General features: G+C 42.1%; 2 protein-coding genes across 3 annotated transcripts in view; both read right to left on the bottom strand.

Moving 5' to 3' along the window:
* Window positions 1–2,362, bottom strand: part of LOC130237063 (uncharacterized) — a 13,607-nt gene extending 11,245 nt beyond the window's left edge. The window contains exon 1 of the mRNA XM_056467867.1: window positions 1,833–2,362. Within this exon, the coding sequence (XP_056323842.1) occupies window positions 1,833–1,899 (67 nt within the window). The 5' untranslated portion in view covers window positions 1,900–2,362. The remainder of the gene's footprint in view (window positions 1–1,832) is intronic.
* A 202-nt stretch (window positions 2,363–2,564) lies between these two features.
* Window positions 2,565–17,500, bottom strand: part of filip1l (filamin A interacting protein 1-like) — a 98,336-nt gene continuing 83,400 nt past the window's right edge. For both annotated transcript variants that reach the window (XM_056467864.1, XM_056467863.1), the window contains exons 5-6: window positions 7,737–10,524; window positions 2,565–2,962 (exon numbers count right to left, since the gene is read on the bottom strand). In XM_056467864.1, the coding sequence (XP_056323839.1) occupies window positions 2,834–2,962; window positions 7,737–10,524 (2,917 nt within the window). In that variant the 3' untranslated portion in view covers window positions 2,565–2,833. The remainder of the gene's footprint in view (window positions 2,963–7,736; window positions 10,525–17,500) is intronic.

The raw sequence follows: 17,500 nt of genomic DNA, 5'->3' as shown, positions 1-17,500 counted from the left end.
TCCTCTCCTTCGAGTGTTTCTAAACCTTTAGGTTCAGTTTAACAGGAGATAATATATTCTGAAGAAGGTCAGAAACCGGGAATCGCTGACTTCCACTGAGGTACCGGTGGTTTATATTCGCACACTTGTTCATTTTAATGCTCCCTATATTGTTTACCGTGCTACTTTGAATATTTAGCCTGAATTTAGCAGCACTGCAGCCTCACAGCACTCAGGTCTCTGGTTCGAGTCCCGGCTGGATCAGCTGGTGTTTCTGTGTGGAGTTTGCATGTTCTCCCCGTGTTGCTATAGGAGTATGCGCTATAGGAGTGTGTGTGGGTGTGGGTGTTTCCCAGTACTGGGTTGCAGCTGGAAGGGCATCCGCTGTGTAAAAAACATGCTGGAATGGTTGGCGGTTCATTCTGCTGTGGTGACCCCTGATGAATAAAGGGACTAAGCTGAAGGAAAATAAATGAATTAGCATTTAAGTATGACTTTAAGACAACATCAGCACTATTTAGTCGACTGTAAACAGTTGTAATGTTGTACTGTGGCAGTCATTGGCTGCTTGTATGATTTCCCTATTTAGAATTTGCAAATAATATTTTTCTGAAATCAAATTATTAAGGAGGAAGTCTGAATGTGTCGATATAACACCAACTTTACCCCAATTTGACTTCCATAGTAGGAAAAACAAATATGGAATCCAGTTTCCAACATTTTTCGAAGTATCTTCTTTTGTGTTCAACAGAGGAAAGTCAAACTGGTTTGTGAAAAGTCGAGAATGAGAACATGATTAAGCTCTTTCAGTTTGGGGTGTACTGACCCTTTAAATTAATCTACACTCAACACTGTGATATGAACAATATTATACACATGAGGGAAATATTAAAAAGACAGTAACATCACTGCTGGAGAGGACAGTCACTATTGCTGTTGTTCTGACCGGTGAGTTTGTTTATGTTGTTGTAGTTGTTGTTCTGACCGGTGAGTTTGTTTATGTTGTTGTTTTTGATGGTGATGTTATTGTTTATGTTGTTGTTTTTGATGGTGATGTTATTGTTTATGTTGTTGTAGTTGTTGTTCTGACCTGTGAGTTTATGTTGTTGTTTTTGATGGTGTTTTTGTTTATGTTGTTGTTTATGATGGTGATGTTTTTGTTTATGTTGTTGTAGTTGTTGTTCTGACCTGTGAGTTTATGTTGTTGTTTTTGATGGTGATGATGGTGATGTTATTGTTATTGTTTATGTTATTGTAGTTGTTGTTCTGACCTGAGTTTGTTTATGTTGTTGTTTTTGATGGTGATGTTATTGTTTATGTTGTTGTTCTGACCTGTGAGTTTATGTTGTTGTTTTTGATGGTGATGTTATTGTTTATGTTGTTGTAGTTGTTGTTCTGACCTGTGAGTTTATGTTGTTGTTTTTGATGGTGATGTTATTGTTTATGTTGTTGTTTTCGATGGTGATGTTATTGTTTATGTTGTTGTAGTTGTTGTTCTGACCTGTGAGTTTATGTTGTTGTTTTTGATGGTGATGTTATTGTTTATGTTGTTGTAGTTGTTGTTCTGACCTGTGAGTTTGTTTATGTTGTTGTTTTTGATGGTGATGTTATTGTTTATGTTGTTGTTTTTGATGGTGATGTTATTGTTATTGTTTATGTTGTTGTAGTTGTTGTTCTGACCTGTGAGTTTGTTTATGTTGTTGTTTTTGATGGTGATGTTATTGTTTATGTTGTTGTAGTTGTTGTTCTGACCTGTGAGTTTATGTTGTTGTTTTTGATGGTGATGTTATTGTTTATGTTGTTGTTTTTGATGGTGATGTTTTTGTTTATGTTGTTGTAGTTGTTGTTCTGACCTGTGAGTTTGGCCTGTGGCTCCGGGATCTCCATCAGCACTGCTCTCTGCTCAGAGTCCTCTGCCATCTTAAACTCTTCCTGCAGGGATTCCTCAGTATTTCACCGCGACGCTAAAATCCCCTTCAGGATCTCGTCATAAACCACCAATGAGCGACAGAGAGCGCGAACAACTGAACACAGCGCTGAGGAAACCCGACCATAAACACCGAACACTGAGGAAAGTTTCTGATCATCAGCGCGCGCGCGGGCTCTGCTCTCATTCATTCAGCCTGGCCACGCCCACTGCCTTAGCGTGCGGGCGGGGCCAGAGATCCCGGCACTCTCATTGGTTAGTGAGTAGGAGAGGATGAATTCTGGTTGGTTTGACGTCAGTTCTGCGCGGTAAATTATCTGGATCGACAGGACAGTGGATTTAAAGGGACAGTTCACCATCATCTCATCCTCCACTAGATCCAAACCTGCATGAATTTCTATCATCTGTTGACCAAAGGAAGATATTCTGAGGAATGCTGGAAAACAGACTCTGACTTCTATATATTCCTACACTGAACGTCAGTGTCTGTGTCTCCAGCATTCTTCAGAGTATCTCCCTCTGTGTTCGACAGAAGACAGAGCAGTTCAGAAACTCTCCGGTATGAGCAGATGGTCAGCGTTGGCTGCACTGTCTCTTTAAGAGTGTTTAACTGAGCTACAACTGATGTCAGTCACAATAACTGTGTGTCAGGCTGATGTGGAAGATATAAAAAGTCTTTATTATTATTCATATGCAGATCTCATACATCAAAAACACGTCATACAGCAGCCAGAGCACCGTCACTCTGCAGAAACAGCTGACATGGGGAATCCAGCATTAGGCTAGCAGCACAGCGAGTGCAGTGATCAGGGGGAAATGAGGAGCTGATCACACACACACACACACACACACACACACACACACACACACACACACACACACACACAGCCCAGCAGTGCAGAGTAACGCACAGAGCGGCTCTCTCTCTCAGGATTGGCTGGGCTGCTGGTGTTTGGACACACATTTCCCAGAGTTCAGTGCGCCGCTGTTTGATCCTCTCACTTTGGGTTTGGGAATCCTGGTGGGTCCAGAACGCCGGAATGATTCCAGAGGCATCTGTGTGGAGAAACACACAACACCATCAGGACACACACATACACACACTGCTGAAAACACAACAACATCACGACACACACACACACACACACTGATAGATCCAGCATGATCAGTGTTAATCCTGACGTCCCCAATCATTAAAGATTTTCCGTCATGATGTTTAATGTAGAGGTGATTCTCTCCCAGAATGAAGGGCTCTTGAGTTGCTCTGGTCATCTGAGATGTTCATTTCTGTCTTCTGTGGTAAACTAATGAAGGTTTTGGAGGAAATGTGCAGATTTTCCTCTGTATCAGGAACTTCTCTGATTCACCAGACTACAGTACAGAGCCGCAGCTCTAAACACTGTAAATCAACCCAGAACAGGAATAAGAGTCCTATCTACAGAAGGAAAACAGGTCACTTTATTATTAATGATGATAATAATTGTGTGTGTGTGTGTGTGTGTGTGTGTGTGTGTGTGTGTGTGTGTGTGTGTGTGTGTGTGTGTGTGTGTGTGTGTGTGTGTGTGTGTGTGTTGCAAACGTTTATGATTAAAAAGCTTCTTTTCCTCTGTAAATGGCTGATCTTTTCTTTAAGTGTCAAACACAGAAACACATTTTGAATATGTTCCTCATTTATAATACACACACACACACACGCACACACACACACACACACACACACACAGATATAGATGCTGTATTGTGCATGTGGGGCCAGTAGATGGCGCTGTGAGCTCATCAGTCGCTTCAGTATGTTGTAACTTTTCTCCACTTTTCTATAGAGTAACCAACACGTGTTGCAGAAAAACAAAAGTGTATTAATAAAGATTGGTTTGGCAAGGGAACTGTTCAGATCTACTAAACAGCAGTGGTGAGATTTATACTTATCAGAAACTCTTCTTCAGGGACTGTTGTTTTGCATTGTGAAAAGCATCTCTAATAAACTGCTTTACTTAATGAAAATTGATCTTGCTTATAACTCAGTCTCAAAGCAAATTCCTAAACCTGCGCTTGGTGTTCTCAGTATCTTCGACATTCTAATACTGAAGTTATGACATCTTCTATCTAATTCAGAATAGTCGTTTCCCGAAAGCCATTTTGAAATGGAAACAATCTCTTTCTTTACCTTTTATAGATGATATTTGGTCAAAAAGTAATACGTTTTTACTCCCAAATAAGGTAAAAAAAAAATCTTTTCAAAACATTACACATGGATTACCTCTGCAATATATTTATTAATACAGTTAAGACTGACTTTTCACCACAATGTTCTCTCTGTAACACTGAGCCTGAAAGTCTTGTACAGCTATTTTGTACTTGTAAATGTTCTGATGATCTTTGGAAACAGGTTTCAGGGTTGATTTCTGATTCATTTGATAAAATAATTAATTTTGACGAATGCATGATTCTTTTTTTAATAGTAAAACTGCCTATGAAACACTCAATAATGCGTTAAAGTTGATCATTTTTCATGGGAAGTTTCACATACACAAGGCAAAAGTAATGTATTACTCCCTCCTTTAATTTTTCTGTAAAGATTCTAAAATATTTTATAATTCTTTTGAACTCAATTACAAGAAATCTATAAAAACCTCTCTAATAATGGCATAAATGATCTGTACAGTCTAATAATGTAAGTATGATGGATCCCTCACATATGTGTGACTCCTGTTTAATGTATGTTCTGCATCACTAAGTTTTGTATGACTGTTACATGTGTTATAATCCTGTATGCTCGTCAGTTATATGCTTCAACATACAAGGTTTCCGTATGTTGACATTCATGTGTTTATGTTTTCATGTATGCATTTACTTTGACAATATTTGATGCTGAAATCTTTAAATTAAGTGATTTTTATAGTCATCTGTAATAGTTTGAAGTGCTATATTATCTGGCTTACTCCACTAAACTCTGGAACACAAAAACTAAACATTACTGAACCAGTTTCTTTCTTTTGTTGAACACTAAAGGAGATATTTAGAAGAATGCTGGAAACCTGTAACCACTGACTTTCATAGTAGGAGTCTAGGAGAACACACTGTGGAACTCAATGGTTACAGGCTTCTAAACATTCTTCAAAGTATCTTCTTTTGTGTTCAAGAGAGGAAAGAAAGTCATTAAGGTTTAGATCAGGCATGCCCAGAGTCGGTCCTGGAGGTCCGGTGTCCTGCAAAGTGTAGTTCCAACCCCAATCAGACACACCTGGGCCAGCTGATCAAGCTTTCTAGATATATCCATGAAGGTGTGTTGAGGCAAGCTGGAGCTAAAATCTGCAGGACACCGGCCCTCCAGGACCGGGTTTGGACACCCCTGGTTTAAATGTACATTTCTATGTGAACTGACCCTTTGAGCCTGACCTCTGAAACCGGGTTCGAGTCTCTACAGCTGCAGTGGATATACAGTCTGTGTGTGTTCTACATGGAGGAAAATCCTACATGATGAAGATGTAGGACGGCGAGGCTGAACCACCAGACCTGTTCATTCTGGAGGTGAATTCCCTATTTAAAGCTTTGGGAGAATGTTAGCAGAATGTACCCAGAATGCTCTTCAGAAATGGGGATTATTGTGGAGGTGTGTGTGTGTGTGTGTGTGTAGTTGCTCAACTAAATGATATTTAATTTTTAGATATTTGTACCGGAAAACTACAAGAATACTGAGAAACTCTGACTGTGTGTGTGTGTGTGTGTGTGTGTGTGCGCGTGCCAAGACAATCAGATCATCTAAAGCAGCTGTAGGTGAGATGATTCCTTCAGTCTGATCGTGTGTGTGTGTGTGTGTGTGTGTGTTTCTGGGTAACGATGTCATCAGACTGAATGAGTGTGTGTATGCGTGTGTGATTCACTAATGGAGCTGATGAAGCATCGTCTCGCCTCGTGATCACAGCTGTTCACACACACAGACACACACACACTCCAGCATTTTGTTCAGCAGACAAGCAGAGGACACACACTCCAGACGCCACGAATTCCAGCCGGAATCAATTTTACGCTTGATTCAGTCCATGTACGTCTGTGTGTGTGTGTGTGTGTGTGTGTGTGTGTGTGTGTGTGTGAGAGAGAGAGAGAGAGTGAAAGTGAGAGCTTATTCATTGAGATGAATGTGTGTGTGTGTGTGTGTGTGTGTTTGACAGCTGTACACTGCAAAAATATATAATTTAGTGTTAAAAGTATTTTCTAGACTAGTAAAAGTGTTGTTTTCAGAAATAATGAGTAAAATAAAGTGAGTTTCCTCCTCAACAAGCGGAACAATCTGCCAGTGTGTGAGTAAAAGTGAAGACTAGAGGAGTTCTCGTCCTCCACTGGCTGATGAAGCTGTCTGTTTTAGGGAAAACTCTTAATATTGACTCGTTATTTCACAAAACAACACAATGTTGTTTACTCGTCTAGAAAACGCTTCTTAGTTTAAGAATACTCTGATATTTGGACTAGAAACATTCATAAACAGCGTGTAAACTAAATATTATAAACTAGAAGAGAATAAAAGTTGTCCAGAGTGTGTGAACTCCTGAAGCTAATGCTGCACACTGCTCAGGTGTTGTGTTGTGTTCCTCATGCAGCAGGCGAGCATGCAGATCTCCATCACATCACCACAGGAAATACCCAAACAATGATGATGATGATGATGATGATGATGTTTCGAACTCTTCATACCTGATGAACACCATCTCAAACACTTCTGCTCATTATATTCACTGACTAAATGATTTCATTAGTGATTAAATGTGTTCTGTGGGAGAGCAGGAAATTAATAAACTCATGCAATAACACAATCATGACCCGCTCTCTGTGTGTGTGTGTGTGTGTGTGTGTGTGTGTGTGTGTGTGTGTGTGTGTGTGTGTGTGTGTGTGCGTGTGTGTGTGTGTGTGTGTGTCTGCTACTTAAAATGGAAATGAATGTAGATCTTAAAGGGTTAGATCACGCACAAATGATAAATCTGTGATTAATTACTCTGCCTCGAGGTGCTTCAATCCCCTGAGAGCTTCATTCATCTTCAGACACAAATGAAGATATTTCAGATGACATCCTGGAGCTCTCTCATCCTCTAGAGACAGCAAGGGTCCAGAAAAGACCTCGATACACTCCATGTGTCTTCAGTGTTCAGACGTCACCATGCAAAGCTCACACAACACTTTCTGTGTGCTTGTAGTTGCTGTGTTCCCTAATCTGATGTGGAAAACAGCTTTTGGTTTGATTACAGCTGAGCACTGAAGAGATATGGAGTGTTCTGAAGATGTTTCTGGACTTTTCGGGACCCTTGCTGCCTCTGGAGGATGAGGAGCTCCTGCATTTCAGCTAAAATATCTTCAATTGTGTCTGAAGATGGACGAAGCTCTCAGGAGAATGACATGAGGGAGAGTAATCAATAGCAGGACGAACATGTCTGAGTGAACTGACCCTTTAACATTCTCCTTTTACTTCACTTTAACCCAAACCCAAGACAAAATGTAGGTGGAAAAATGATAAAGCAAAAGATGCAGTTGTACATCAATCAGTGAACTTTAATGATACAGGATCGTTTGCTGTCTAGCAAAAACAGTAAGTGCACTTAACCTCAAAGTGAAGTGAATATTATCCTCGTTACGTGTAGTTTCCTCAACCGTGTCGTCGTATTATCATGCACATAAACATCTCATTATTAAACAAACAGAATCAGACTGGAGTTGCAGTGGTTAGCCGCTAGAGGTCAGATGTGCGGGTCTGGAGGTGTTGACGGTGCAGGGGTGGACACTGGGACACTACAGTCACTAATCAAACACTAGGCAGCTGGGGTCAGTCACAGAGGTTACTTACTGTAATTTGTGAGGGTCGAGAGATTGGACCGGATGTGGGTTTTATCACGATGCTGCTTGTGATTTTGTTGTTGCCTTTGGCCGGGGTGCCGTTGTTCAACACTGGAACCCGTGGCTCTGGCCCCAGGGAGTAACAGGGGCTGATGGGTTTGGCTGAGGGGGTCACGGCCTGAATGTAGGGGCTGCCTAAGTGGATGTGGATTTTATTGTCGTCAGTGGTGATGACGTTTGGACCTGAGCTGTTGGACCTCTGTATCTGCCAGCTGTTCTGCCTCTCCGGACTGACCCGGAGCACCGTCTGGCCCCCCAGGAGCTCTGCTGGCTCAGAGCGGTCAGGGGATCCTGTGGTGACTGACACAATCTGAATAGGGGACAGGGCCCGATCCGGGGTCAGCGGGCCACAGGACTCTGAAGAGAGAGTTTGTGAATAGGCCGTCATGGTGAGCGGAGACATGGAGCGGTCAGGAGTGCAGGGACTCTCTGGAGGAGGAGGAGAACCTTTGGGCTTACCGGAAGGAGAGATGGAGTTCTGGAGGATTGTGATTCTCTGTTTTGGGGGCGCACCGGTTGTCGGGATGACCGCAGTGCTGGTGTAGGACGGAGCATTCTCTGATGTAGGACTGGTAATCTCCAGAGTTGCAGTGTTGTGTCCGTGGTCAGGGGTGACTTTAATATGCAGGGGTTGCCCAGGACTGTGTGTGAGGACCACATCTCCCTGCTGAACATGATTTCCATTCTGTCTCTTGTTATTCATTGGATGGTGATTCTCTCTGGGCTTAAGGAACGGGCCTCGGACTCTTCTCATGTTGTTGTTCAGATTGTTGACGCTGTTCATGAGCGACGGGGAGCATTTTGTGAGGTGGATCTCATTGTAGTTGGCCTCGTCCTCGGGATCACTTTCTACGTACAGCTTGCCATTGACTAGAGCACGCTCTAGTGGTGCGAAATTCTTATAGTTTGGGGATAAACTGTCTGTTGGGTCTGTCTGAACCTCCTTTGTGGAGACCTGGAGATCCGAGAATCGTCTACCGTTCATGCCCGGTCGTAGGCTCTTGCTGAAGCGCCGGTATCGCTCCAGTTCCCGTGTAAGAGTCTCCATCTCTCGGGCCAGCTCTTTATTCCTGACCTCTTGCTGGGTGAGTTTTCTCTGCAGGGTGGTGTGGTCTGTTTTCAAGCGGCAGATAGATTCCTCTGTACCCATGTACTCGTGGATCTTCTCTTTTAGGGCTTCGACCTCTCTGGTGAGATGACTGGATTTGGCCTCTTCCTCCTTCAGACGCTTGTACAGGATCTGCTCCTGGTTGGACTCCTCTTTCTCCGCCAGCTGGTACTTGGACAGCTCCTTCCTGGAGATCTCCAGTTCCTCCATGAGGGTTTTCGCTCTTTCCTGCTCATTGGAATATCTCTTTTCCAGGGATTCAAACTCATCCTCAGTCTTCAAAAGATCACCCTCCACCACTTTCATCTCCTTGAGCTTCCTCCTGAGACGTTCCACTTCCTGGGTCAGATCTTTCACTTTGTTGTCTTCCTGCTGGTAGCGGTATGGACCTGGACTCTTTGTGTGCTCTTCCTTGGATTTGTTCCTCAATAACTCTCTTTCCACTGTTTCCAGTGACTGAAGTCGCTTTTTCATCATGCTGACTTTGGACTGAAGGTCGCTGCTCTTCTCTTCCTCCGTCTTCAGCTTTGCTTTGAGCTCATCCCTCTCTCGAGTAGCGACGCACATCTTCTCCTCCAGCTCGGCTTTTGAACGCAGAGTTTTCTTGCTCTCCTCGATCAGCTTTTCGGTGACATTGTTGACTTTGTCCTGCTCTGCCTGTAGTTTGCCAGTGCTGTTTTGCACCTTGTCCTCCATCATCTTTAACTTCTCCGCCATAGCCTTTCTCTCATCCACTAGCATGACGGTCAGTGTCTTCAGTTTTGTCAGGTCCTCTTTAAGTGTCAGCTCCGTCTTCTCCAAGCGAACCTCGGTAGTCTCCAGCTCTTTGATTCTGACTCTCAGTATATCTAGTTCATTGGACATGTGTTTAGTCATAGTCCGCTCTTTCTCCAGGTTGCTCTTCAGAGAATTGCACTCCTGCTTGCTCTTTCCAAAGGCATCCTCTAGTTTCTCCAGCTCCATGATTCTATGGTTCAGCTTGTCCACCTCTGATTTTAGGCTGCAGCTCTGCTTGGCCTCCTTCTCTAGCTTTCGGTTGAGGTCTCTGCACATATCCTCCATCTTGATCAGCTCCTCATCCTTGCCCTCCATCTCCAGAACCCGTTTCCGCAGCTCCTCTACCTCGGACACAAGGCTGGAGTTTCCGCACTCCCCACGGCTGATTTTATCCCGCAGCTCCTGCAGCTCCTCCTCAGCCCTGTGCAGGGTTTTGTTGGTTTCTTCCAGCTCGTCCAGCTGTCGGCTGAGGGACGAGAGCTTCTGCCGCAGCTGTCGGTTTTGGGCGTCTTCATTGGTCAGTTTGGCTGTCATGGCGTCCTGCTCCTGGTGGAAGTGGCAGGTCTGCTTGCGTAACTCTTCCTCCAGACGCAGCACTTTATTCTCCTCGTCCAGTAGTCGTGTTTGGGCAGAGTTCAGCTCCTCCTGAGCCTTTCCCGCAGAGTTCTGGAGCTCCTGGACCTTGGTGATCTGTTGGCTCAGCTGCTCCGTAAGGCGCTGCTGTTCGTCCACCACCAGCAGGGCAAAGGACTTTAACTTGGTCAGCTCGTCCTTTAGATTCGTGACTTGCTTATTACTCTCCTCTTCCTTTCTCTCCTGGTGTGTCTTTTCCTGATCAATGAGTTGTTTTAATCTAAAAACAGAGTAGAAAAAATGGAAAGATTGTTCAAATGAGTTGTACAGACAGCATGTTAAACATGTTCTAACTGTTATGTGTCAACTGCCTAAGACTAAAGTGACTTTAAGTGCAGATATTTACGCATCAGGTGAAGTGAACATACTTGTATATCTGAAAAGCAATGCTAAAGTCAATTATTCTCCAATAAAAGTGTGCGCTCCATGTCGGAATGTCTGTCTTTGTTTTGATCTGTGTAACTCCGCCCACTGCTAGTTTAACCAATTATAATTCAGCATCAAGGTTTCTCAATCAGTCTCAGTCACAAAGGCTTCTCAATGTATGAGGCTGCAAATGTGACCTCCAGAGGACAGTAGCAGCCTCTGAAATGAGACGCAGATTCAGAGTTACAAAAGTCCACATGACAATTCGGAAAGTTTGGAAACAATCAAATTTATTACGTATGTAAACAGCGGTTACTAAGCTGCAGAGCACCCCGTCAGAATTTTCTGCTCAAGCTGAATTATTTGGATTTGCATGGAGGACACGATTAAAGTGAATTCCACAATGAGCGCCACCCAGTGGAAATTTGCCAATATTTGTATATTTGCATGGACGTCATACTAGCATGGATCCTTTTTATTTTTGCTGGCTCCTGTTGGTGTCTTCAATCTGGATACCTTTGAGTGTGTCAGTCAGAGGAGACGATCATATTTTGAATTTAGACTGCAATAGTCTAGGTCAATCCTACACAATGCACATTTAGGTTATATTCAACCAGGAAACACCTTGTCTGTTCTTGTTCATGCCATATGAGGATCTATATATATATATATATATATATATATGGAGGTATAATTGTAAGTTAAAGCCTGCAGACTAAAAGTGGCTCAGTGAGTTTTCCAAAGATACAGTAGTAGGGGAAGTAATTGGGGTCATGGTGGCTGGCAGAGGTTTCCCCGCTCGCAGAAACCATCATCAGTGTTTTGACTACAGGACACAGCTGCCAACCTGCCCTACAGAAGCACATTAGCGTGGAAATGGAAAAAGTCTCTTAATAAGGGGGTTCCTCTGTCTCCCCCACACCCACCACACCAGCACCCTCCATCAGTGGGTTTATATTTTAAGGAATTCCCCGTCCTCTATTACTGCCTATGTAAACAAACCCGCTTTCAGAGGCTCGCACCAGCGGCGGACAGGGATGAGGTCAGTGTGTGTGTCCACGTGTGTGTGTGTGTGTGTGTGTCGCTCATACGTGGCTCCAGACAGTTGTAGGTAATGGAAAATCAAATATAAAAATACCGGAACAACGACTGAAAGCAAAAGTCAGACTCTAGAAATACAGGATTATAATCCCTGTGCAGCGCTCTACTGAGCAGGAGATTACAGCATCGCTTTACAGAAAGCAAATGCTGGAAGTATCGGTGGGGTTCCTCGTTTATCTGCGACTTCAACAACATTTAATCTACTGTCTACAGCTTTAACAGAAAGGCAAGAGCTGAACTGTCAGAGTCATTCTCTGCCGTCACTGAGCTCAAACATGATGTGTGAGATGACGATACCCAACACTTCTTATTCACAAACCTCTTTCTTACTTCTGTCTGCTAATGACATGGTAAATTTAGCCAGTCACTTCTCAGATTAAAGCCAGTGCAGTTTACAACACGGTAGCTGAAGTCAGTATACAGTATGTACAGTATGCTGGAAGACTTCACAGCATGCAGACGTGTGGTATAGCAGTGGATGTATGTGGATGACAGCACTAATGTGCAAGCAGAATAGCAGAAGACAAAGCACAGTGGAAATGTAATTAAAGGCACAGTAGTGTCTCACAGCCGCTCTGCTGGAGTTTCCCATCACTGAAGTGCATAACTTTACTATGGAGTTAAGAATGTTAATTAGTGACTCTAGATTAAGGGTGTAATTTACATCTACAGAAACCTTCATTATCAGTCAGAAAAACACACTTTGTGTCTGTCGCTGCGTCTATTATCATCAATACTATTACTATCAACTTTATTACCGTCAGCTCAATTATTGTCAACTCTATTATCATCAATGCTAGTGTCATCAACTGTTTTCATCAACTCTGTTACCATCAACTCTTGTCAAATCTGGTATTATTATTATTAATTCCGTTAGTGAACTCTATTATTATGAGCTGTTACTGTCAACTGTGTTATTTTCAGTTCTGTTAGTCAACTCTATTATTATCAACTCTATTATTGTCAACTGTTTTTGTTAACACTGTTACCATCACCTGTTACTGTCAACTTTATTATTATCAATTCTGTTAGTCAACTCTATTATTATCAACTCTATTATTATCAACTCTATTATTATCAACTCTATTATTATCAACTCTATTATTATCAACTCTATTATTATCAACTCTATTATTATCAACTCTATTATTATCAACTCTATTATTGTCAACTCTATTATTATCAACTCTATTATTGTCAACTGTTTTTGTTAACACTGTTACCATCACCTGTTACTGTCAACTTTATTATTATCAATTCTGTTAGTCAACTCTATTATTATCAACTCTATTATTATCAACTCTATTATTATCAACTCTATTATTGTCAACTCTATTATTATCAACTCTATTATTATCAACTCTATTATTATCAACTCTATTATTGTCAACTCTATTATTGTCAACTCTATTATTGTCAACTCTATTATTGTCAACTCTATTATTATCAACTCTATTATTATCAACTCTATTATTATCAACTCTATTATTATCAACTCTATTATTATCAACTCTATTATTATCAACTCTATTATTGTCAACTCTATTATTATCAACTCTATTATTATCAACTCTATTATTGTCAACTCTATTATTGTCAACTCTATTATTGTCAACTCTATTATTATCAACTCTATTATTATCAACTCTATTATTATCAACTCTATTATTATCAACTCTATTATTATCAACTCTATTATTATCAACTCTATTATTGTCAACTGTTTTTGTTAACACTGTTACAGTCAACTCTGTTACTGTCAACTCTATTATTATCAATTCTGTTAGTCAACGCTATTATTATCAACTCTATTATTATCAACTCTATTATTATCAACTCTATTATTATCAACTCTATTATTGTTACCGTCAACTCTGTAAATAACTCTATTATTATCAACTCTGTAATTGTCAACTCTTATATTATCGGTTCTGTTACCGTCAACTTTGTTATTATCAACTCTAATATTATTAACTCTGTTACAATGCTACATATCACATCACATGTACACATTTAGCATCATTTTACATCAACACTGGCTTCAGTTTCCTGTAAATTACACATTCGCTGTGTGTCCTGGTCCAGTTGAAGGAATGTGAGTGTAAAGTTCTGCAGTGTTTCCTCAGTTGTGTAATGATTGGTGTGATTGGCAGCAGCTGCGAGTGTAAATGACGGGTCTGCTGTGAGCATGTAAACACTCCTGTTCCTCAGACTCTCATTTGGTATTTCATCTGTATAAACACACACACACACACACACACACAAACACACACACAAACACACACACAAACACACACACACACACACAGTGCTGCGACGCATCTAAACATGAAGCTGAATCCTCGATTCAGCAGAAGCGCTGCTGCCCGATCCACTTGGATCTGCTCCGACAGCCCAGATTTCACAGAGGAAATGGAGGAAAATCTGATGCCATGGAAAAAGGCTTTACTGTGGACTCGGGGAAGCCTGTGAGAAGGGTTTAAATGTTGTCATGAAGAAGGGTGTGTGAAATCTCAAGACGACCTGAGAGAACATCAACAACTTTAAGACTCTGAATATCTTCAACATTACGCACATGTTTGCGTGACGGCGGCGTTTATAATGAGCTGTTAGTGTCGAACAGCAGATCCTGAACACTCGCGGCTCCATTATACGGCCTTCACTGATATTTCAGGCCTTCTTTAGGTTTGTTTTACTCATCTTAAAGGAACAGTTCTTCTTTCTTTTCAGCTGAGTCCCTTTATTCATCAGGGGTCGCCACAGCGGAGTGAACCGACAACTATTCCAGCATATGTTTTACACAGCGGATGCCCTTCCAGCTGCAACCCAGTACTGGGAAACACCCATACACACTCACTCATACATTATGGCCAGTTTAGTTGATCAACTCCCCTATAGCGCATGCGTTTAGACTGTGGGGGAAACCAGAGCACCCGGAGGAAACCCACACCAACACGGGGAGAACATGCAAACTCCACACAGAAACAGCCAGGAGTCGAACCAGTGACTTTCTTGCTGTGAGGCGATTGTGCTACCCACTGCTCCCCTTAAACACCCCTTAAAGGAGCACTTCACCAAAAATTAAAGCTCATCGTTTAAACTTACAAATCGTTCTTTTAGTTCAGTTTATTTGTGCTGATCTCTCCACAATAATTAACGTTTCAAAGCAGCTTAACAAAAGAAGATATTTAGAGGAATGTTGGAAACCAGTAACATCCATAGTAAAGGGGGAAAACACCATGTACAGGGTTTCTCCAGGCTTCAAAGTCAAATTTAAGTCCATTTTAAGACCATCATGAATGAGATTTCAGACGTACACTAGACCAGTGTTTCCCAACCCTGTTCCTGAAGGCACACCAACAGTACACATTTTCAACCTCTCCCTAATCAAACACACCTGAATCAACTCATCAGAACATTAGAAGAGACTCCAACACCTGAAGTTAATGGGTCAGAAAAGGGAGACATCCAAAATATGTACTGTTGGTGTGCCTCCAGGAACAGGGTTGGGAAACACTGCACTAGACTAAACGCTCAGGACTTCTCTAATGGCCCAGTTGAAACATTATAAAACCATTAACACTATTATTACTGTAGGCAGGACATTGAAAACATGTTAATCAATATAAACAGAGTTAATAAATACACTTGTCAACTTTTACTGAGAGAATGGGTGATGGTCTGATTGGGTGGCTTTACATGGACAGAGGGAAATGAAGACCTGTTTAAAAGCATTTAAGACCTCCAACTCAATATTGTAGAGGATTTAAGACTGGTCAAGGCCTACACTTTAGATTTGGAAATTTACCACCCTGCAGATCCCCTGATGTAAACCAATGGATATCAGTCTATGGCAGAGTTATTATAGTGTCACACCTATAAATGAGCTTTATTTGGAGAGTGGTGGTGAAGTTAGCTGTAAAGCTTTCAGATTCAGTGTGTTTGGTTGATGTTGTTAGCTGGAGTTTAGTTTCTCGTCTGTTCTAGTTGATCAGAGTGAATTAAAGAGAGTGAGTTCAGTGTTCACACAGATTACTCTTCTGTAAACCTCAGAGTCAAATACTTATAATTTAGCTAAAATAGTGAACACCAGAGCCTGAACACGACAGCAGAGTAAACAACTGACAAACATGCTGAGATGACAGAAGCTGCATGAAGAAGAGTTCAGCGTGTGTGTGTGTGTGTGTGTGTGTGTGTGTGTGTGTGTGTGCGTGTGTGTAGCAGCAGTAGTCTACAGGAACAGATCTAAACACTCGCGCTGTCTTTACTGAACATCATTATCAGTATTCAGTCTGTGTGTTAGTTTCCTTATTGTCAATATTTGATCTCTGTTAACTAAACTGAGCAGTAGGGTTAGCTTCAGTTCAGCAGAAATCCCCCGTCTGCTGAGTATCTCCCCTCACCTTCCACAGGAGAAGCTCAGTCATTTAAACAGTCCAGCCCTGTGCTTGTCCAGCAACACGAGAGTTTAACACAACTCACACTACTCAAACACACACACACACTCAACACACACACACTTAAAGAACCAAACACCTGAAACACTCCAGAAGTGTCCAGACCAGCGAGACATCAAACACACACACACACACACACACACACACACACGAGTCCCCGAGTCCAGTGCAGAGAGAGCTCCAGAAGCTCAGTGGAGATGATGATGAGCGTCCGCCAGCAGATAATCACAGAGCTGCTGCTGCTGATGATGATGATGATGAAGAGCTCAGCTACACTCCTCTACTGTCGGCTTAGTTACTCACACACACTGCAGTGTGAACACAGTCGAGCGTACGAAACACACACGCATGACACCAGCACAACACTGACAGACACACACACACACACTGAACACAAAATGATCATCATCATCATCCAGCAGAACGCATGTGTGTGTGTGTGTGTGTGTGTGTGTGCGTGTGTTTGTGTGTGTGTGTGTGTCTTCAATTCTACACACTCAAAATCAATGCTTTTTAAGTTTATCAACTAGAGATGTGAAGTGCAGAGAGTTTAAGCAGTCGTGTGTGTGTGTGTGTGTGTGTGTGTGCGTGTGTGTGTGTGTGTGTCGTACCTGCTGCCGCTGCTGTTCAGTGTGTGTCAGAGGTCTGATCATTTCGGCTCTAAAGCTCAACAATGAGAGCGCCTGAGACGCCTCTGAGGATGACATCATCAGCACGCCCATATATGGAGCTCTCAGAGGCATGAGCTCATGTGTGTGTGTGTGTGTGTGTGTGTGTTACAGGAGAGAGTGCATGATTAATGTGTGTGTGTTAAATATCTGCAGTCTGTATGTCAGCTCTCTGGAAGGCAGTGTGCGTGTGTGTGTGTGTGTGTGTGTGTGTGTGTGTGTGTGTGTGTGTGTGTTACAGCATTTCCTTCTGGTTTTCCTCAGTTGAGGTCATTAATTCACCCAAAGAGAGAAAAATGAACAAACATTTATAAAACACAGAGAAACATCAGAGAGTGAGTGTGTGTGTGTGCGTGTGTGTGTGTGTGTGTGTGTGTGTGTGTACAAATTTATATGTTTATGCGCATGTGTGTGTCTCTGTAAATCTGTGTGTGTACATATTTGTGTGTGTGTGTGTGTGTGTGTATATGTCTGTACATCTGTGTGTGGTTTGTGTCTGTGCATTAGTGTGTGTGTGTGTGTGTGTGTATGTCTGTGCATTAGTGTGTGTGTGTGTGTCAGATTTGTGTGTGCAAATTTGTATGTGTATGCGCACGTTTGTGTG

Source organism: Danio aesculapii, chromosome 11, assembly GCF_903798145.1.
Source record: "Danio aesculapii chromosome 11, fDanAes4.1, whole genome shotgun sequence".
Taxonomy (NCBI): Eukaryota; Metazoa; Chordata; class Actinopteri; order Cypriniformes; family Danionidae; genus Danio; species Danio aesculapii.
Note: the sequence above shows the minus strand (reverse complement) of the source record. Positions and strands in the feature narration are given on the sequence as shown.